The sequence below is a fragment of the Gymnodraco acuticeps genome, unplaced genomic scaffold, assembly GCF_902827175.1.
Source record: "Gymnodraco acuticeps unplaced genomic scaffold, fGymAcu1.1, whole genome shotgun sequence".
Classification (NCBI taxonomy): Eukaryota; Metazoa; Chordata; class Actinopteri; order Perciformes; family Bathydraconidae; genus Gymnodraco; species Gymnodraco acuticeps.
In genome coordinates, this window is record NW_022989810.1 from 1,801,429 (window position 1) to 1,824,353 (window position 22,925).

General features: G+C 40.2%; 2 protein-coding genes across 3 annotated transcripts; one reads left to right on the plus strand and one right to left on the minus strand.

The window, feature by feature from the left end:
• Nucleotides 1-2,913: 2,913 nt before the first annotated feature.
• Nucleotides 2,914-8,194, minus strand: LOC117555239 (trichohyalin-like). Its single transcript, XM_034230070.1, has 14 exons — nt 8,058-8,194; nt 7,832-7,957; nt 7,591-7,749; nt 7,329-7,458; nt 6,515-6,565; nt 6,267-6,341; nt 6,079-6,135; nt 5,937-5,996; nt 5,779-5,843; nt 5,610-5,658; nt 5,257-5,318; nt 5,062-5,122; nt 4,023-4,057; nt 2,914-3,914 (listed from the first exon to the last, which is right to left on the minus strand). Exons 1-14 carry the CDS (start codon nt 8,192-8,194, stop codon nt 3,719-3,721), a joined length of 1,263 nt encoding a protein of 420 aa, XP_034085961.1. The 3' UTR covers nt 2,914-3,718.
• Nucleotides 8,195-10,305: 2,111 nt separating this feature from the next.
• Nucleotides 10,306-20,280, plus strand: sqlea (squalene epoxidase a). Of its 2 annotated transcripts, none has more exons than XM_034227981.1 (11): nt 10,306-10,801; nt 11,564-11,825; nt 13,105-13,282; nt 13,992-14,088; nt 14,193-14,303; nt 16,435-16,606; nt 16,984-17,079; nt 17,921-18,063; nt 18,292-18,388; nt 18,564-18,651; nt 18,977-20,280. In XM_034227981.1, the coding sequence occupies exons 1-11, from the start codon at nt 10,523-10,525 to the stop codon at nt 19,167-19,169; spliced, it is 1,716 nt and encodes a 571-aa protein (XP_034083872.1). In that variant the 5' UTR covers nt 10,306-10,522; the 3' UTR covers nt 19,170-20,280. The 2 variants fall into 2 exon arrangements, with proteins under 2 accessions (XP_034083872.1, XP_034083864.1); XM_034227973.1 differs by having other exon boundaries at nt 10,307-10,801; nt 14,190-14,303.
• Nucleotides 20,281-22,925: the final 2,645 nt, after the last annotated feature.

The window sequence follows — 22,925 nt, forward strand, 5'->3', positions numbered from 1 at the left end:
GACCTTGAAATGCTTCTTATGAAGCCACTCCTTCGTTGCCCGGGCGGTGTGTTTTGGGATCATTGTCATGCTGAAAGACCCAGCCACGTTTCATCTTCAATGCCCTTGCTGATGGAAGGAGGTTGTCACTCAAAATCTCACGATACATGGCCTCATTCATTCTTTCCTTTACACGGATCAGTCGTCCTGGTCCCTTTGCAGAAAAACAGCCCCAAAGCATGATGTTTCCACCCCCATGTTTCACAGTAGGTATGGTGTTCTTTGGATGCAACTCAGCATTCTTTCTCCTCCAAACACGTCTAGTTGAGTTTTTACCAAAAAGTCCTATTTTGGTTTCATCTGACCATATGACATTCTCCCAATCCTCTTCTGGATCATCTAAATGCTCTCTAGCAAACTTCAGACGGGCCTGGACATGTACTGGCTTAAGCAGGGGGACACGTCTGGCACTGCAGGATTTGAGTCCCTGGCGGCGTAGTGTGTTACTGATGGTAGCCTTTGTTACTTTGGTCCCAGCTCTCTGCAGGTCATTGACTAGGTCCCCCCGTGTGGTTCTGGGATTTTTGCTCACCGTTCTTGTGATAATTTTGACCCCACGGGGTGAGATCTTGCGTGGAGCCCCAGATCGAGGGAGATTATCAGTGGTCTTGTATGTCTTCCATTTTCTAATAATTGCTCCCACAGTTGATTTCTTCACACCAAGCTGCTTACCTATTGCAGATTCAGTCTTCCCAACCTGGTGCAGGTCTACAATTTAGTTTCTGGTGTCCTTTGACAGCTCTTTGGTCTTGGCCATAGTGGAGTTTGGAGTGTGACTGTTTGAGGTTGTGGACAGGTGTCTTTTATACTGATAACGAGTTCAAACAGGTGTCATTAATACAGTTAACAAGTGGAGGACAGAGGAGGCTCTTAAAGAAGAAGGTACAGGTCTGTGAGAGCCAGAAATCTTGTTTGTTTGTAGGTGACCAAATACTTATTTTACCGAGGAATTGACCAATTAATTCATTAAAAATCCTACAATGTGATTTCCTGGATTCTTTCCCCCCATTCTGTCTCTCATAGTTGAAGTGTACCTAGGATGAAAATTACAGGCCTCTCTCATCTTTTTAAGTGGGAGAACTTGCACAATTGGTGGCTGACTAAATACTTTTTTGCCCCACTGTATATATGTCTAAAAAACAAAATATTTTAAGTATGACGACAAATAAGACTCAAACAGTATATCACAATCAAACATTACAGCAGTGGTTGTTGCAGACACAGCTAGTGTAGATCTTCACTAATGACCGCACTTTAGTTGCATTGAGGGCCCCACCTCTTTTAATGGGGCCTCATATGGGCATTAATAGCTTGCATACAGTATAAGAAATTCGAAAAAAGTATACATTTTATAATTTATTGTTTTATTTGAAAAATATACCAATTTAAAACGGATTATCAAATCTAAACACATCTTCGCAACAGTGCTAGTGGGAATGCTTTATGCTGAAAAGCTGACGCTAAACTGCTATGCTGAAATGTAATGTGTAAGAAGAAAGTGAAGAATTTAGATTGAACTGATACATGAACACTGGGGGCTTGAATGTGTGATGAGAGAAGAAAAGAAAGTAAAAAGGCTTGGAAAAGCAACAGAATATTTGAACTGCAATATTTTGAACTAACTTGATGGCGAATGATCTGCCGCCATGCCAACGGCATTTGATGACATCCCATAATACGCTTAGATGCGTTGATGGCTGCATCGTTACCAAACCTGTGAAGTTTTGGGCCGTTTGGAGCATTTTCACTGAAGTTATGAGAAAACCGTGTTTCATGGCGAGCATTGTGTTGCCATGGCAACAGCATTTGAAGAAATCTCAAAACTGTCTCGTAGATGACTTCACGGCTGGACTGTTCGCACACATGTGAAGTTTGAGCACTTTTTGAAAATGTTCAGAAGAGTTCATGTATAGCGACATCGTGTTTAATGGCATATGATGACACCCCATAATTGACGTAGAGCTGTGTTAACCATTATCTGAAGTCTGCTGCTCTGAGCATGTCAGTTGGAGTTATGACATCGTGTTCCATGACACAGGTGTTTATATTTGAGCTAACGATGTGTCCAGAGATCAAAGGTTTCCATGGTGATCAGTGAGAGGAGAGCATTTTCATTGTTCTGAATGAGATAAACCTCTTACATGTGAACGTTTTGTGGAAGAACCGTAACAGATATCGGTAAAATTTCAAAGCGCGAAGCATGTCAAGGAACTTGAGCATCTGAAGTGTACTTTTTGTGTACTTTCGGGTTCATAATGTGGCCTTTTTGGCAGATTAACTAAAGGTGTGCGGCTGCTGTGGTGGGGAAAGGTGAGGCTGGACTTACAATGGGGTTTAATCGGGTTTAATACGCAATGTTTTCCTACGTTTCTCATGAAAAATGATGTCTCAGGGATGTAGGGTTTGGGAATTATGGCAGGTTTAAAAGAAAATATAAAGGCAAAATTAAATCTGTCCTCCACTCTAGCTGTGACATCACGCACTCTAAAATCTGAAGAAGGCCTCTTTACCAAGGTCTGAACAATGTTTAATTTCTCTAAAAGTAAGAATCAGATTTAAAAGTTGTGTTAAATGAATAATGTCAGAAAGATGTGTAACATTTTAAAGTTGGAATGAGGTTTCTGAGTGAAAGTATGAAGGAGCAGTTAGCAGTTGAAGAATGAGCAGTTAGCAGTTGAAGTTGCATGAAGATTGTTGAAGTCTGAAGAGTTTCTCCATTGACTTCCATGTTAAAAATGTGATGTATTATGGGATGTATCTCTGGAATTATGAAAGTTATGAATGATCAAAGTAATAGCCATCAATTCCCGACCGAGCTGAACGTTTTGATGTTTGAACAGAGTTTCTGCGATGTTCAATGTGGGAGAAGAAGAGGCGCAAAATAACCCGGCGGAATAATAAAGAATTTTGTGCGTATCATAACAGATAGTGGGAATGCTGTGTCAGCATTCCCACTAAAAAATGTATGTAAGTTAGCCATATCCAATTTTTTCTGAAATACACATGTGCTAAAATTAGCAGCAGTGTAAAAAGTAAGATAAGCAAATAAATAAAACAAGGCTATATGTGAATAGGCTACTCCGCAAGTAGGCCTGTTTTTTCTAGAGATTATGCCTATCGATTCTGTCTCACTCACTCGCTCTTTCATTCAATAAGCATGGGTGTATCGCTCCCACAGCTAACCAATCAGACTCGCCTCATCCCCCACAAGCCAATCACAGCGCATCCGGCAACATTTTGAATCTGTTTAAGTCCACCTACATTTTGTATAGTGATGCTGAATTTTTTTAATTACATCCTCCTCAAGAGGGCATAGGAAAACTCCCACAAAATGGAAGAAAACCTTGGGAAGGACCACAAGTGAGGAACCCCCTTCCTGGGCGGACAGGTGCAGTTAGGTGGTTGAGTCCTCTCAGTCTCATATTGTTAGCTTGTGGTTTGTCGCGGTTAAATGTCTAGCAGTGGTGGAATTTAACTGATTACATTTAATTAAATACTGTTCTTGTACTTGATTGATTATTTTCATTTTATGCTACTTTATATTTCTACTACATTTTACAGGCAAATATTATACTTTACTACACTATATAAGACAACATTAACACTACATTACACTAAGATATTAAAACTTCTACTTAGGTATATAAATACTTATTTCACCACTGCTTTCTTAGTATTACTAAACGGGTGATGCATGATGTGGACAGTAGGAATCTAACAGGTCGTAAACTACATTATAAAGGTCACAGTCATGGTCTGGAAGGTTGCAGTCAGGGGCCATGGAGGCAATAACTCCAACAGGAAGGAGGACACAAAAGGTAATGTATCCTGCTACCTTCACTCCTTTCCACAGGAAGATCAAACATTGCAACCATCTAAACACAAACACATAATACAAAAATTAGTACAGGGTAGGATTTTTTTGTTTTTGATAAGTTGGTTTCTTTTATGTTTACATGTTTTATTGTGGAACAGTAGCTTACTTGTCATTCTTTGGGTGCCTCTCATCTTTCACATCCTACAATCACAACAGAAAGCGTCAGTATATATATGATATGTTCTATTACAAATCAAACTTAAAGGAGTATTGTGACATTTTGGGAATTTTGCTCGTACACTTATTAGATTTAGATAAAAGATTATTTCTATGTCTGTCAGGTAGATTTAAAGCCTTCCAAGGAAACGAAAATCTTCTCTCCGTTTATAGGTAATAAAATCTGCCTAACATCTACATTTATGAACAAGTTTTCTCTCAACTTTCATCTCAAATGTTTAATCCGAACGAATTTTCTTGGCAGTAGAAAACTCCAAACACAAGTCTATTGTTTTTCTGGTCAACCTGTCTGGTGGCACCAAGACTTTGGCTGTAGTCTTTATGCTAAGCTAAGCAGCGTCCAGCTCCATATACATATTTATTTCATATAACTGTAAGAAAGTGACGCTTAGGTTGACACAGACAACTCAATATCTCAATATGTTAGCTAACACTGGAAAGCAAGTTAAGTTTGCCAAAGGTTCACAGCTCCCGCTAATGTTAGCAAAAGGCTAAACCATTGGCATCATTTCTCTACATATTTTGAATAGTTTAGTCAGCAACACATTAAGCGTATTAGAAACATTTAATCTCCACTTCTGGAATAGTGTAGCAGTTTAGCTGAGCGGTAGGCTAACCGCAGTGCAGCAGCCACGACTTTTCTGTTAGCAAGAAGCTAAGCTAAACTATTAGCATCATTTACTTTCCATCTCTGAAACGATTCACCAGCAGTGTAGCTTACTAGAGCCTCACATTTTTAAGTAAACATTTAAAGTTGAGGCCTTACTCTGACACTAGCGACTACCCTGAGGTGATTTGGAAATGTGTTTCTCCTTTGAAAGAGTTGTTTTTAAGAAAGCAAATATGCGTATTAACCAAAATGTGGAACTTATGGAAGTATAGCTGGTAAAATGAAGCTGTTACATGTTTGATGTCACTCCTAGCATGATTATATGTGTTTTATAGCAATGATTGGATATTATATTTACCATAGCTGATGACCCATGTTTCAGTCTTACTGTTGATGTTGATGAGGCCTTCTGTGCAGATCTATCAAACCAAAAACAGGCACATGTGAGAAAACAAAATACTTCACACTAACATCTTCTCATTGTCGTTAGATGGTCAAGATGAATATAAACCCATGAAATAAAATACATTCAGACTGGGATATTAATAATTACAATATCGGCTTCAACTTGTTCAGTTTCTCTCGAAGTTCTCGCTGTTCCTGAAAGAACAGATCCTGCAGAAACAGATGAAATGTAAGAAAGTCGGCGTATAATACAGTAGCCATTTAAAACAGTTTACCAAAGGGCTTATTAGGGTCAAAATACCAAATGTTACTCTTATTTACTTCTTCATTTGTTTTTTACAAATGAAGAAGTAAATAGAACAATAAAAAACAAGCTTCTCACATTGAAATCCAATGAGAAGGGGTGGGTCTTTAGCAGCAAATAATACTTTAAAAAATAACTGGTAGCATTGATAAAATAAATACATTTGTTTCATATCAGTGATTGGATATTATATTTACCAAAGCTGAAGACCAATGTCTTTTTGTTGATGGTGCCTTCTCTGCAGTTCTATCAAACCAAAGACAGGAAGGTGTGAGAAAACAGAACAGTTAGCTTGGCTTCAAGATGGTCAACATTAATATCAACCCATAAAATGAACTACACTCAGACTAAGTTATTAGTAATTACAAAATCTGCTTCTGCTGTCTCTTTTTCAGTTTTTCTTGAAGTTCTTGCTGTTCCCGCCTGAGATCCTGCAGAACAAGATGAAATGTTGATAGGTTTCAGTCATATTCATTCATATAGCCCATTTAACACACACACATCATACAGTATTTGGTACCTACCTCTATGGTGCTTAATCTCTCCCCGATCTGGTTATTATTTTGAATCAAGGTCCAGGATATCTGTCAGACAACTCGGATGTTAAAGTACGTAAGAGACACTTCACAAGAGGATATTTTGAAGATTTAAAAAAAGTTTTCATACCGTGACCACCTCTGCATCTTTTCTCTGTAGTTCTTCCTGAACCTGCTCAAGTTTGGGCTAAACACATCAAACCAGATTCAATATGATATTATAACATAACTTAATGGATATATATATATATTATTGAAAGAGGAAGCTGTGGTAGAATATTGTATTGTTGCATTTCATTAAGTACAAAAAAGGTTTACCTTTGATTCCTTCTCAGCTTCACTCAGATTTTGTATTTGCTCCTTATCATTATTTCCCTGTAAAAGTTGTTCCAGCTGAAATACAAGCAGCTCAGAGTGAGAATGGTATTCAAAGAGGATGGCAGAAAATAATGCGACATCTATTCTAACATGAAATGCTTCTAATGGCTTTCAAAGATCAATGTTTAGCTGTAAAATGGTGAAAAAGACACACATAGATTAGTAGATAGTATATGTCAGTGTCATACCTCAGCAGTCTTCTCCTCCTTTTGCTTCCTCAGCAACCGAGTCTCATCCTCCTGCACAAATAAAAAGGAATAATTGAAGCAAACTGGTAAGATTAGGTTTTGAGACAGCCACACTGCCATCATTTTAAAGTCTTGTTTGCTTTTAACCTCGAGTTGTGTGTTAAAATACATATATCGGAAACTCGTTGCTGTTTAATATGGCCCCGCTGGCCAAAATGAAATTGTAACCACTCACTGCCATTTGTTTACCTCCAGCCATGGATTTCACAATACCAGACATCATGATTGTTTAACTTCACTTAATACCAAAATTCCGTACAAAATGTAAACTCATCATAATTCATCTCTGTTATTTATCAAAGCAGGCCTGTTTACATTTGTTAACAGCTAACCTCACTGTCCTCCTGCAGATTTCAACACAGATTTGCAGAGGTGGGAGAAGTACTCAGATCTTGTACTTAAGTAAAAGTAGAAGTATAAGCGTGCAGGAATACTGTGTTACAAGTAAAAGTCCTTCATTCAAAATGTTACCCAAGTACAAAAGTATTAGTATCAAAATATACTTAAAGTAGAAGTAGTAGTTACTTCCCACATCTGAAAATTGGTAGTTTTAAATGTAGCATTATTAGGAAATAGTCCCATAGTAACTGCTGTTCAGTTGAAAAACCTGTACTGTCTTGTTTTCTGAATGTTGGCACTGACTTGGTCCTTAACCTGTTCTTTTGACACTCCACTATCATTTCCATTACTGCATTAAAGACAGGAAGGCAATCATAATGTATGAACAGGAAAATAACTGTTAGCATGTACTTACCACCTCCTTCATATAGCTTCTCCGCGTCCTGCTTTCCTCCTCCGACATGAGCTCCTGGTGTCTCTCCTGAGTTTCAACATCCTCCCTCTCTCTCAGTTTTCTTCTGCTTTCCGCCTTCTGTTTTCGGTACCTGAACACACAATCAACCACATGTAGTTATGGGTATGAGACTCACTTTTTTTATTTTATGATTTTAGAGCCAAGCAGACTCCTTAGCCATGTTGGCCATACAGGAAATAGTGTAGTTAGTTAGGGGTCATACTCTTTCTCTGTGTTGGTGAAGTCTTTGTTTTCAGCTGCTATCTTGTTCATCTCTGCCTCCAGCTCCTGTCCAAGCTGAAGCTGCTGCTCAAAGACCTCTCTCTTCTGTTTGTAGGCCTTTTCCAACTCCATTATTCTTCTCTTGACTTCTTCTCGTTCACTATAGAAAGATAGTTTTTATATGAACAGGTGTCTTTATGACATACTGCCAAACAAGACTTAACAGACAATACAAATGTTGCCGAATGTTGCCATACTCAAACTCTTGCTCCTCTCTTTGTTGTTGCTCTTCAGATATTTCCCTTATCCTTTCCAGATTGATAATGTGCACTCCCCGCATCTGGTGGTTGTCCTCATCTGAAGAGTCTCTGAAATTGTCACAATTGTTAGACAGGTGTCTTTATGGCATATTGCCAAACAAGACATAGTAGCAAACAGACAATCTATATTTTGCCTTGAGACACATACCTGAACTCTTGCTCCTCTCTTTGTTGTTGCTCTTCAAATATGTCCATGATCTCTTCCAGATTGATAAAGTGCACTCCCTGCATCTGGTCGGTGTCCTCCTCTGAAGAGTCTCTAATATTTTCACAATTGTCAGACATGTTGCCCTGGTTAAGTTGTCGTGTTACCTACCTGATCAGCTTACTAACTGAAGTGTTTCTCCTCTGAGCTACAGTCTGTCTGCTAAAGATTCCACATGCTATGACCTCACAAAGCAAGGGTTCCGTAGTCCATGGAAAACGTAGAACCATAGAATGGAACATGGAATGTTCCCAGAATGTTCCCCTCTCCAATCCAACACGAGTAGTTACCCTGCTTATAGAGTACAGCAATATACGTTTTCTAGCTACCAAGTTAACTTCCTGATTATGAGGCCCACTGAATAGCAGTTTCCTCTGGGAATACAAATACACAGCATGTCCAGTGCTACCTTGAACATTTACATCCATCAATGAGCCTTTTAGTTTAGCTTTGACCGGCATCTAACTGTTTGGTCAAATCAGAGGCATGCCAATTCATTGTAACACAGACAAGCATGCAGTTCTTTCAACACATGCATGTTCAGACCTTCTGTGAATCAGTTACAGACTTGTGATTTAGGAATCTGGAGCCTTACAATTGGTTTGTAACTGCAATCCGCATTGAAAATAGCTTCAGTGGTATCTATTTATTTAATCCCATATGCATACATCCAGATATGTTCTGGGTATGAAGGTTGAACTGCACACGTGTTGGAAAGCCATGGCCTCTGTTGTTGCTAAATGTATCTTTTATAAAGTGCAATAAAATGGATATGAAGAATACCTCTGCAATACATATGGATGTGGAGGGCAAATATAGAGAGACTGTCTTCGATGCTCACATATGTGGCACCATGTACTGTAGGTGGAGAGTGGTGCCAGCTCCCTCCCTCCCCTGGTCTGTTGTGTACATGCCTTTTTAAACAATAACCACGAAGCATAATAAAGATTAAAAAGTAAAAACATAAGATATACATAAAGTACAACATTTAATTTTAATTTCACATGAGCAAAATGACACGCATCTCTTTCAGTTTTTGGTTATTAATGTACAGTTTATTTCAAACGACGACCAATTTTAAAAAACTGTTGTTATAAACTAAAAACATGAGCAGTTTTTTATATTCTAAATGCAGTTAAAGACAGCTTTAATTGAATACAAAATCTAACGAAATGCACAAAAGAAACTACAGTGAAGTTCACATTGTCACTGAAATGTGAATAATTTATTCATTTGAAAAATTATAATGTCAACCAATTTTAAAACAAATGTCAAAGGTTTAATTAAATATTAATGAATGAATAAAAAGAGTAAGGAAATACCATTACTGCATATTAAAGTCAATACTTAAGTATTCCATCGGTACATTCAGGCATGTTCATTCATGTATTTTGTGTCAGTTGGTAACTATTAATAATTTTGGAATTTGGCCTACATTCTTAATTAAATAATAACTAATTTTGTGTGTTTTTTTTCTTATTCATTCCTAAAGTATGTTTGAACATGGCTAATGATGTACCCCTCTATAGCCAATCTTAATTATTTAGGGGTTTAATAATCTAACTCTTTATTCCATTTGCATTACATTTTATTACATGTTTTTCTTAACAATTGGTCATTTCGAAGTTGGCAAGAGATTTGTTAATTGTGTTGTTTATATCCATATACATTTTGGATGCATGTATTCGTTAATTTACACATAAACACTTTCTTCTTGTACCACAACTGAATACTCTTTAGTTGCACACAACCTTACGCTCACAAACAATGTCACATGTATATTTTAAAGATGTTGTGTTGTAACTGGGATACATATTGCCTTTTTGTCTCAGTGTACAACTGGTGTTGTCATAAGATATCTGGATGGAGAAGGAGGATAGCAGTTTATCAGCAGAGGGATTTGTCAAATATAAACGATCTTTGGAGTAGGTCCTGTATGAAAGCTCTGATGTAAGCTAAAAGAAACAGTGGCACCTTACAACTGACATCACATCATACTACCATCCTGCCAGCCAGCTGTCCAATCACAGGCGAGTGGGAGGACCAGGGCAGGCGCAGCTGTCCAATAGGCAGATAGCGCGAGCTCTGCTCACCGTCTCGTCGCTCCTGATTTGCGGGCTGAGTTATGGAACAGGCGGGATCTGAAACCAACGAATCCGAAGTCGTGCGTGTTTCTCATTATCATAAAGTATTCAGCAGCATCCCTCCGTCTGTCTGCCGGCAAGTTACAAAGGTATCTTTTTATTTGGGGGTTGCTGACGTTTTTTGTGGGCACCCTGAGAAACAACATGAAGGATTATTATTAATGCATGGGACAATTCTGGACAAACCTGATTCTCCACCTGTTTCTCAGGAGTTCTTCCCCCGCCTAATTTTCTTTTCTATACTTTAAAAAAAAATCCTTAAAGATGTGGACCTTCCTGGGAATAGCCAGCCTCACTTACCTTTACAAGAAATCCAACACAGTGTTATCTTACGCTCACAAAGATCTCGTGATGGCGGCAGCTCTGTTCCTGGCCGTCGGGCTGCTGCTGGCGTATGTCAGGTATTTCCACAGCCACACACTCAGAGTCTCTCAGGTGTTGCATTTCCCTCTGAGACTGCTGTCCTGTGTGCCTCTTATCAACCATGTAGTCCCTCACACTTCAACACAGAGCAGCGAGAAAGCAGAAAACAACTTAAAAAAGGTAAGAAAACTCATTTACACTTATCATGTCAACAAAGGAAGACAAAGACAGCTTTCCATTTCACTGAAGTCATTTGTTATACTTATTTTTTATTTATTACTGAGCAATATATTGTATCCTATTTGTTGTTGTTGTATGAAGCATTACTGAACTAAAGTCTAAAGGGTTTATGTATTTTTGTATGTCCAAATACTGTAACTGAAATTATAGAGCCATAGCTAGTTACATGCAATTTGGGAATGTAACTATACATTTTAAACACAATATTACTCACGTTTTCCATCTTATGCTACTTTATACTTCTACTCCACTGAACCTCAGAGGCAAATGTACTTTGTACTCTAATTCATTTAGTTAACACTCATATTTACTAGATACTTTATACATATAACACAAATATGCTTATATCATATGACACATTGCTTTTGTAATAATACACCCAGTATTTCACAATGTATTTCTGTTTAGCTCCCTTATGACAAAACACAAGATTAAATGCTTTTACATGTATTTGTTGGTAGAAAAAACCGAATAACATAACATTCTGTAGTAATATAAACTGAAAGTATTTTTATTACATTATTTGTACATTTAGGATTTTAAGACCATAGTGTTTCTACTTTTACTTTAATAAAGGATCTGAGTACTTGATTAATGTATGGCTATTTGAAGAAGTATACAAAATGTAGCATGTCCCACTGTTTGCCTTACAATCCAGTTCAGTTTGGATTTTACTCAGTGTGTCCCCTCCATTGTTTCCAGAGCCGCAGAACAAGGAGAAGAGTACAAGCAGAAGAGTCCTCTGCGTCACAGAGTGCCTCAGAGAGTGGCTCCTCAGGGGCCCCGGAGCCAGACGTGGTGATAGTGGGTGCCGGGGTCCTGGGCTCAGCTATGGCCGCCGTCTTAGCCAAGGACGGACGGAGGGTGACGGTGGTGGAGAGGGACCTGAAGGAGCCGGACAGGATAGTGGGGGAGCTGCTGCAGCCCGGAGGATTCAGGGCCCTCAGAGAGCTGGGCCTCGAGGGTCAGTGGACTGTCAATCACCTGCAAATACACTCTGATGTACACATGAGCAGGAACCCCTTTGAATAATGACTTTAGTTCCTAGGTAAAAGGCTTCAAAAACACTCTCACTAGCTTTCACTTACTAGAACTACATGCACTATCAGTAACACTATTTCAAGTTTATTTCACATGAGAGGTTTCTGTGTTTTGAGTTTTACATGTGCTCTTCTCACTGGTGTGAAGTGGGCCTGGCTCAGCTGGAAAAGGTGAGGTCACATATTTCTGTGAACCAATCAGAGTGAGGCATGTCTGAATCAGAATGTGGTTTGGTTATGGTGCCACTGCTGTCAGACACATTTCCCCCACAGTCTGAACACTTTTACTCTGATTGCTGTGTTCAGTCCTAAATATGAAATGTTGTCGTGAAATAGTTACAAATTCAAACGAAGTATTAGTGGTTACTAATTCTCACCTGCTTCTATTCAGAGTATCTACATGCAGCGTACATTTCATACTTTGTGATCAGTACAGTTTTATGAGCATATAGGTATGTAATAGACAGTTACAATTTTACAAAAGTGCCTTTCTGATATTTCAGAAAAATAAGGAGTTCCTCAAAACCTCACATTCAAAACACATTTCTGGAACTAGGCTGATATTTGTAATCAAATGGTTTAAATATTTAATGTTAACTGTAAACAAATAAAAGTGTAGGTTATCTGATGTAAAATTCCCTAAGGACTAAATGATACTCTACTGTTATTGAAAAAAGACTTCATAATATCCCCTTTTTACTGTTTTTATTAGTTATTGTTTCTGTTATAGTCATGCAATATACCTCTAAAAAGACCCACCCTCAATCATAGCATAACATATGATTTTCAATGATTCCATTTACCTGTTGGTACAGACTTTTAGATTAAATGATATTAGACATCTCAAACTGTCTAAATGCACCAAATGTGTCGATGGATTTATTTCAAAACTTGTGAGTTGAATTTAAATATAACATATAGTGTTTCCATTTGATGGAATAATGGTGCAGCCATGCTGATTGAGACATGTTCCCTTGATTACAGACGTGCCAAAGCCCCCCACCACCTCTCAAATGTTTCATTTTGAGTCTCTTCTTGGTGCGTGTCTGTTAGTGACATTTCACAGGTAAAGGTCAGGGGCCCCATGACATTTATGGCCCCTGGATCTGTGCCTGTTCAGTTTGGCCCATGCAGTAAACCATCATGTATTCACTGAATCACACACTGCATGTAACACTGACCTGTTGTGTGTGTTTCTCCCAGGCTCGGTGGAGGGTCTGGACGCCCACCAGGTGAACGGCTATGTGATCCACGACATGGAGAGCAGCACAGAGGTGGAGATCCCCTACCCCCAGGGGAAGGACAGCATCCACTGTGGACGAGCCTTCCATCATGGCCGCTTCATCATGGGCCTGAGGAGGAGCGCCATGGCCCAGCCAAAGTGAGTAGGGTCTTAAAAAAACATGACAAACTTTTACGCAGGCTGTTAGTAGGATATTGTTTCTGACAGCAGTGAGTTGGAAGAAACAGACGTATAATTAATTGTTCACATGCAGCAATTTTTTCAATTTTATAAAGTGAAGCTACATAATAAGTTCAACAAACTCAGGATCAACTGATCCGCTTTTTCTAGAGCTTACAACCTCACTTTTGATCATCCTCTTAACTCTGGAGGAATTTAATATGTAGACTGTGAGTTTAGATTTTTTTATTTCTGTCAAATTGTTTTGACTTTAGGTCAACATTTCAATTTTTAAGAAAAAAAGTCAAGTGTCTACATGACAAGTTCTTCCGTGGGGTATTTCTATCCCTCATTTACACTTACCTTTGATCTTTAAGCACATATTTCCTTTTTATACATTTTCCAGATGAATGAGAATTCTATGAATGGACACAATTGACCTAATAACACTCAGTCCTAATGAGATGTCATTTTAGGAATTTTAATCTCAGGTATTTTCATATAATTATTTCAGATGTATTTTGATATAAAGGGCTATTCATGCAAATATCAGTGCTTGCTTTTGCTCTTGCTGTAAAATCACAATGTACTATTTTGTCCATAAATATGCATTTATTTCGTTCCAGTAGCATTCCTTCCCATGTTACCCATGCCTTAACGTCTCTAACTGCCCTATTGCGCCCCCCAGTGTGACAATGTTAGAAGGCACCGTGACCACTCTGCTGGAAGAGGACGGCTGTGTAACTGGAGTCCAGTTCAGAGATAAAGAAACCGGAGACATCAAGGTGAGAAGAGGAGACTTTACAATCCCCCCCCCCCCAGTGGAAATCAATACTGTATGGTTTACAGAGTGTGTGTGATGACAGTGTGATTATGTGTCCTGCAGAAGATCCACGCAGGGCTGACTGTGGTGGCCGATGGCTGCTTCTCCAAATTCAGAAAGAGTCTGGTCGCTGAGAAAGCTCAAACCTCCTCTCACTTTGTGGGATGTCTTATGAAGGTGAGACCAGCCAGCCCTACCTGAAATGTCCTTCATTCTGTTGTTGTTTTTCAATATATTCAGTTTCTTTATTACAAATGTATTCATCAATTCATTGAGAAAGTAAAGTGCAGATTAATCGATAATGATAATAAAATGTGCAAACCATATTGTTCTGAATTGACCATAAAAACTTAATAGCATTTGAAAGATACATTCCATTTAAATGGGCCCTATTCCGCTCATTTTCAGGTTCTTATTGCTATTTAGTGTCTCTACTGTCAAATGTTTACACACTTTAACGTTTCAAAAAACTCTTTATTTTTCTCATACTGCCTGTGCTGCAGCACCTCTTTTCACCCTCTGTCTGAAACCAGAGCCCAGTCTGCTCTGATTGGTTAGCTGGCCGGCTCTGTTGTGATTGGTCAACCAATTAGACATGTCCCGCCCCCTAGCCTTTCACTACAATGTGTTGGAGCTCTAGAGTAGACATTAGAAGCCCAAGTGCTACTTTGTGACGTTATAGAGGTTTCTCAATTCTCTAATTTCCCCTCCTCGACTCCTCGGTCCTCCGGTAGTGACCCGGAAATGGATTTCAGCGCGCCATGTTGAAGGACATCTCATTTCTCTAAATGCACATCGAGGACCGAGCATCGAGCATCGAGGAGGCTCTCTGGAGGAGCTATGATCGAGGAGACACTGATGGGTCCTCCACGGGTCCTCCACAGCTCCTCCGGATGTATTTCCGGCAACAGTGATGTTTCAAAGAGTCGTGACGCACGGCCGGACTGATCTCGGCCAATGACAGCTCTGCATGCATCCCCTGGATATTGTTTCATTAACTGCTTTCATCGCGTCTCGATGTTTCCAGAGAGAACAGCTGTGAGGTCCGTGCAGAAAGCAGAGCAGTGTGTATAATATATCACTCAGTATAACAGGCCTACATTACTCTCTGTATTTGCTGTAGTTTAGTAGATATCTACAAACAAAGAGTCCATATTTCTCTAAAACCGCTGTAGGTGTGTGTTGTACAGTGTGTAGGTGTGTGTGTGTTGTACAGTGCGTAGGTGTGTGTTGTATAGTGCGTAGGTGTGTGTGTGTGTGTGGTACAGTGTGTAGGTGTGTGTGTGTTGTACAGTGCGTAGGTGTGTGTTGTATAGTGTGTGTGTGTGTGTGGTACAGTGTGTAGGTGTGTGTGTGTTGTACAGTGCGTAGGTGTGTGTTGTACAGTGCGTAGGTGTGTGTGTGTGGTACAGTGTGTAGGTGTGTGTGGTACAGTGTGTATGTGTGTGTGTTGTTGTACAGTGTGTAGATGTGGCGGACAGACAGGTCTCAGTTGGTTTGGTGTCCTCTGCTTACTTTTAATACTTGTAAATACAACTTTTGGCCCATAATTTCAATTCTCCATTTCAGCGACCAGAGAGAGAGAGAGGGGGGGGGGGGGGGGATATATCCAGTCTCTGATTGTGTTACGTTATTATGAGAGTGTTCTCATATTCGTTTGATTCTGAAATTGTATATATTTATATAAATGTCCGCATCTGTAGCCTGTTATTGTCTCATTATACTGTGAATGAATGAAAAGTAAATATATAAGTCATCATGAACACATGTGTCCATCAGACAGAGGGCTGCTGTGCCTCCTGTCATCATTAATGGACGTCTCTTTAAAATGACCGCTCAGAGGAGAGGAGTTCTCATTTCTCTAACCGCCTGCTGCTTCCCCTCCTCTCTCCTCGGCTCCCCTCCTCAGTCCTCCGCTCGCATCTCCTGTGGGCGGGACTAAGTCTCGAGGATAGGAGTCGAGGAGGGGAAATTAGAGTATTGAGAAACCTCTATAATGTTATGCAAGTAAACAAAGGAGTCCAATGAAGGCATTTCAGGCAGGGAGTGTGTGGGAGAGAAACTCCCTCTGGAGGGAACACAGGGATTTTAGTCTTTGCAGACCATTTACATGCACACAATCCTAAAGAAAAGACTACGGGAAAGGGAAAAGCCCCAAAGCCTTATATGGCCTCTTTAAAATGTAATATAATCAAATCTGTGCTGATCTTACAAATTAATTTCTACTAATTTAAAGAACCCCATCTCAAATGAAATGTCTCTTAGCTCTTGATTAAAACGTTATGTTTAAATGTTTTTCTCTCCTCAGGACTGTCCCCAGTTTAGAGCCCACCATGCTGAGCTGGTGCTGGCCAACCCGAGCCCGGTGCTGGTCTACCAGATCTCCTCCTCAGACACCAGGGTGCTGGTGGACATCAGGGGGGAGCTGCCCCGCAACCTCTCAGAGTACATGGCTGAGAACATATACCCTCAGCTGCCAGGTAAAACCCACACGAGAGGAACTTTATTTAGAAAAAGGCCTCGAGGTTTTATTCCTGTGTAATCATTTCGAATGAAAAACGACCTTTGGCCAGAGTAAGAACCCCTGTAACGTGATGAATGATTTGGAATAATGCCAGACATGGTGGTGGGTAGGAATATATCCAGCCTCTGCCTGTGCTGTCGGAAGATACACTTTGACATTCATAGTGTGCCCTGCTATTCAGCTGAAATATCAAAGCCTCCATATCAAAGCATCTGGTAACCTTGACAGAGGTCCAGCTGAAATGGTGGAGTCAGGCTCACTTTTTGTGCATGTGCCCAGCGTGCACGTCTGGAGCCAGCTGAGTGATGGACGCCTGCTCTCTCTCTCCCTCAGAGCACTTAAAGGAGCCTTTCATGGTGGCACTACAGAACGACCGCCTCAGGTCCATGCCTGCCAGCTTCCTGCCTCCCTCTCCTGTCAACAAGCCAGGTACTGAACAGCTATTCACTGCCATGTTGCCATATGGCTGAAAGAGGAATCTATTGAACTGTTTCAGCTTGGGAACATTATGAGGAAACTCAGGGGAAGTAGTGCATGGCTTTGGTCTCAACTGTCTGATGAAACAGATAACGATTCCTGGTTGTCCACTCATCTGCAATGACTCAGTTCAAGGTCAAATGACCCTGTACATGCATACTCTTTCAAAGTTCGTTGAGCTCTCATCAGTACTTTGCTTTTACATCTTTTGTACTTTACCTAATACTTTACAAATACTTGTATTAACTGGAATATTACTTCTTTCTTCAAGTTATATGAGAAGTTCAATTACATTCTCTTATCTGTACTGCAAATATGAAGCTATAAGCAGCAGCTAGTTAGCTTAGCTTTAAGAATGGGAAGAACCAACCTGCCTCTATCTTAAGGAATTTTTATTTAATCCTACAAAAAGTGCAAGATAACAATTTATAACATTATCATTTTATAATAATAATAAAAAAGTAGAAAGGTGATTAATACTGCACCTATAACGTTTTTGATATACACTTTACAGCCTACATTAGCTTGTAGCGCACATGAGACATGTTGGACTGGTCCTTTCAATTAGACTGTTAATATGTGCAAAAGGGGGATGATTGGAGTTTAGTGGTCTTTATTGGTGTAATGAGAGATGACACTCTCAAAAGGTTTGAACAGTCAGAACATCTTAAATACAGCCACACAGAGACATGCTCCTGTTCACTGTGTTTGGCACTAATTGGAAGATTTGAATTACAATATGCTGAAGGGAGTAAAAAGACAACAATGACAAACAGCAGTCTTTGGTTTGCAGGCGTTCTTCTCCTGGGCGACGCTTACAACATGAGGCACCCTCTGACGGGGGGGGGGATGAGCGTTGCTCTTAACGACGTTCGCATCTGGAGGACTCTGCTCGGCAACATCCCAGATCTGTATGACGACAAGGCAATGCTGCAGGTGAACACACGGACCAGTCCTGATCATTATCATGCCAAACACTCACTGTTCCCTAATGTACCATCTATGCCATCATAAAAACCAAGGGCTTGTGTAGCTGTGTGACAGCCAGCTATATTTAGAGGCTCACTGCATCACTTTGCCCTGTGCTGTTATTCCCTGTGGTGTAGGTGAGCGACTGCAGACCACTGTGCATTATTACACTGCTTTCTTTTCTTTCCTCAATAGGCAAAAAAAACATTCCACTGGGAACGCAAGTCATCACATTCTTTCGTGGTGAATGTGTTGGCCCAGGCCCTGTACGAGCTGTTTGCAGCCACAAACGGTGAGTCTCTTTATGCCTCCGCATCTAACTGCACACTGAAACAAAATGACAGGGGATCAGAAATGATTATCCTTGAAGTGAATAGGTACAAAGGCATAATATGCAATACATTCAAATCATCTTTATTTCCATTTTGATTCTCATTGTGTCCGTGTTCCTCTTTTGTGTAACACAGAATCTCTTCATGAGCTGAGAAGAGCCTGCTTCCACTACTTCAAGCTTGGTGGAGAGTGCATTAACGGGCCCATCGGACTCCTTTCTGTGTAAGCATTAACAAATGTCCTCCACAATAACTAGATGGACAGAATGTCTCTTAATATGGTGTCTCACAAATGTCTATAGTCGAAATATAAAACCAGGGAAAACTCGCTTAGTTTAGCATTACCAATGCAAACAACAGTTGCTTGACAATGGCCAAATTCCACCTATCAGCACATTAGCAGTAAAAGCTAACTATTTGTGCTAAGCTAAGTAGTTTGCAGCAGATACATTTATCCTTCACTCTCGGGCAAGTGTATTTCCCAAACTGTCCTTTTAAATTCATGAAAAGTACAAGATACTTAATGACATTGTGATTTTTTTTAACAGGTTGACACCTAAACCCATGAACCTTATTGGACACTTCTTCGCCGTGGCGATGTACGCAATCTACTATAACTTCAAGACAGAGCCGTGGAGCACCAAACCTCGAGCTATATTCAAGAGCGGAGCCATCCTGTACCGAGCCTGCACCGTCATGTTTCCTCTCATCTACTCTGAACTCAAGTACCTGGTGTACTGAGCAGCTGTGCGTCCTCACAGGCACCACCCTCAGTCTTCACAGAGATGGCTGACTAAAGGGACTTTCTAACTGTGCTTCTACAATATGCCATTAGGCGCTTTCACACCGCAGTACTTTTCCCACAAAGGTTCATCAGAACTTAGTTCATGAGAACTCTTTAGGAAAAGGGGGTAAAAAGGTTCTCATGAACTAATTTGAGTTCCGGCTCTTTTTGGTGTGAACTATCGGAACTAAAGTGGGAAAAGTACTGCGGTGTGAACGCGCCTCTTGCCTTACTGCAGATTTCATCTCCTCAATGTCCTACTTCAATTTGGACATATTGTTTAACATTGCCTCAGTGTAGTCCTGTTTGTGCCCGCCCACAGTTTGTCCTATATGCTGAAAATGACAGTACAGTGTGTTATCTCACAGCCTGAATTACACTGAATATTTAACACTGGGATTATTCTCCAACAGAACCACTATGTTAAACATGGCATCTGAATTGCATATAGATTTTGCGATAGAGCCACTTTTCCTGCTGAGCTAATTAGCGCTGCACTATATATGTGAATCTTTTTGTAATGATCATTTATAACACAAATACACCATTAATAATCAGAAGCACTTATTATAAAACACACTTTCTGAATTATCTTTTTATAGTTAATTCAAAAATCCAGTACATTTTAAGCCCTGTTTTGTTGATGAAAATATCTGTTATATATTTGTTCAAATCACACATTCTTACTCTGTGATAATCACTTCCTGCCTTCCTGATGCTCTTTATATAAGGGACTCATTTTGATTCCCAAACTATGAAATGTGCTGACAGTGCAGCTGACAAAACCATAATCCCTGAACTCAAGAATGATCCCGGCACTATTTTAGTCTCGCTGAATGTCAGTGAAGAGCTGACGCAGCATGCCTAAGGGGAAGTTTGAATTTGACGAGGACCTGGAATGGAAGTCGCTCACATCAGGACCGAGTCAGCGGATGATGCCCAGGAGACGTTCCTCCTGGGCGGACAGACTCCTTCAACACCTGCTCTCTGTGTTTACCTGTGCCTGTGTTGGGCTTGATGGGCCGTTAAATAAAACATGATAGACAACACTCACTTTTTACAACAGAACACTTCTTTGGATACTTTGTGTGATTTCACAGTTATTTGGGTTGATGCATTCAATGAAATCTATGATTTGATACTAGTTTGTAATTTAAAAATGCAGTTCACTACACTAAACGTCCTCCAGATGGCGCTCAGTCACAGCTGAAGGATTTCTGTGAGCATGACGGTCCTGCTGATATCAGTTGGACTGCTGAACTGTTGAGATTGCAAGTTTCAGAAATAGTTTAGTACTAAACTCATGGTGCAGCTCTTTGTTTCTGTTTGTTTCATTAAAGCACAATGGAAACACTGCTGCTGAAACATCTTCAGTGTAGCATTTAACCAGTGATCGAGTAAAGGATACAACTTACAAAAGTAGAACGCCTGTGACTTCAGCTGCATAATTAGACTTAATAAAGACCTCTTTTGCAACCTGTAGTTTTACCAGAGGTTAATATACTTAGCCCCTCTATAGAAGAGGTGTTTATACTTACGAAGACTAAACTACGGTTTTATTCTTAAGTAGAATCTGATTATCGTTAGATACACTTAAAGGTGGGGTAGGTAATTTTGGAGAAACCAGCTCGAGTGCGCTAGAATTTGAAAATACACAACCGGAAAAAATCTGCCACTTCCTTACAGAGCCCCTCCTCCAACACACACGAACGCGCACATGACCAATGAGGGCACGAGATAAGTTTGTGCACAGATGGAAGGCTGACAGGCAGGTAGGCCATCCAGTTACTTTAGCCGGGCCGGCTCAGATGATTGGTCGTGCTTTTTACAGTACTACGGCTTCCAGAGATGATATTTTTTTATGGATTTTTTGTCAAAGCACTTCAGATATTCATTGCTATCGGGATGTTAAGTACGACGGAGTATTAGGGCCACACTTGCAAGAAAAAAAACAGAGAGATTTCGAGAATAAAGTCGTAATAATACGAGAATAAAGTCATAGTTACGAGAATAAAGTCGTAATATTACGAGAATAAAGTCATGGTTACGAGAATAAAGTCGTAATGTTACGCGAATAAAGTAATAATTACGAGATTAAAGTCGTAGTTTCATAAGTGACTTGAGAAGCGGGCTTGGAGGAGATTGTCTCCTTTCTGCAGGAGGAAATGGAGAGACAGCAATCATTTCGTGGCATCTGCAGGCAGTGGCAAGTCCTTCCGGCATATGCCACAGAGGCCGCTACTCTGTGGTAGCTGTGGCAAATCCTTCCGGCATATGCCACAGATGCCACAATTTGCCGAGGCATCTGCCGCTGCTCAACGGGAGTTGCCACAAGATGCCAGATTAAGAGAAGGTTTACGGTAGCTGCCACTCGCCTTCCGTGGCAAATGCTGCTATTTAAACCTGTATTTATCGTGTAAAATGTCGCTGTTTTGGCATGACTTTATCGAACTGATCTCTGTACACAGGACTGATGATCTGCAGGACTGATGGTCCGATCTCTATTTTTTAAAACATTATAATTTCTATTCAATTTTACTTGGAGCATGGTTTGCTAAAATAAACAAACGTGCTATATTTATGATGAAATATTGGCGAGTGAGGGCATCCATGGTTGCAACCCCCTTGGCAATTTTTGCTTCTTGAGGGGAGTTTCCACTGCTTGCTACGATAAACCAGGTGTATGACTAGTAAAGACAAATAATTAACAAATACATATATGTATTGACACAGAACGTGTACACTGGTGTTATTAGACTTGGCTACAGACTTAGGGCAGCTGTAACTGATTGCAGTTGCCACTGCTAGTGAGATGCTAAGGTTTACTTTATAAATTAGGCAAAGGACTTATATTTGCCCCATGCCTTCAGCAGCAGCAGGCCATTCACTTTGATTTGATCCAGTTATGAAATGTCATCATTTCGACAATAAATAAATGCTACATAAACGTTATCTTGCACGTTTTATCGAACCATCTCCGTTTCTAACTTTCAATATATTTAAAAAGAGATCTCTCTCTCATCTGCGTGCGGGGGCGGGGCCTCACAGACATGCTGCTGCGCTGTGCACACAGTTCTGCCGGTAATGAATATTAGGATACATTTTGTGAGGAAACTTTTCCACCAATAATTCCAATAAGTATTCCAAAATGTATTCACTTCAGGTTTATGAAAGTAACTGTATTCGGATTAGTTGTTTTTCAAATGTAACGCGAGCTGAATACAGTTAGGCTACTTGGTTTTTGTATTCTGATTACGTAACGCCGTTACATGTACTCAGTTACAACCCAACCCTGTGCACAGATCATCAGTCCTGTCCAGTTCGATAAAGTCATGCCAAAACAGCGACATTTTACACGATAAATACGGGTTTAAATAGCAGCATTTGCAACGGAAGGCGAATGGCAGCTACCGTAAACGTTCTCTTACTCTGGCATCTTGTGGCATATGCCGGAAGTACTTGCCACAGCTACCACAGAGTAGCGGCCTCTGTGGCATATGCCGGAAGTACTTGCCACAGCTACCACAGAGTAGTGGCCTCTGTGGCATATGCCGGAAGGACTTGCCACTGCCTGCAGATGCCACGAAATGAGCCAGGCCCTACTGGAGAAATGGCTGGTTCTGGCCGACTACATTACATTGCATTTAGCTGACGCTTGTATCCAAAGCGATTTACAATAAGTGCGTTCGACCAACAAGATACAAACTTCAAGA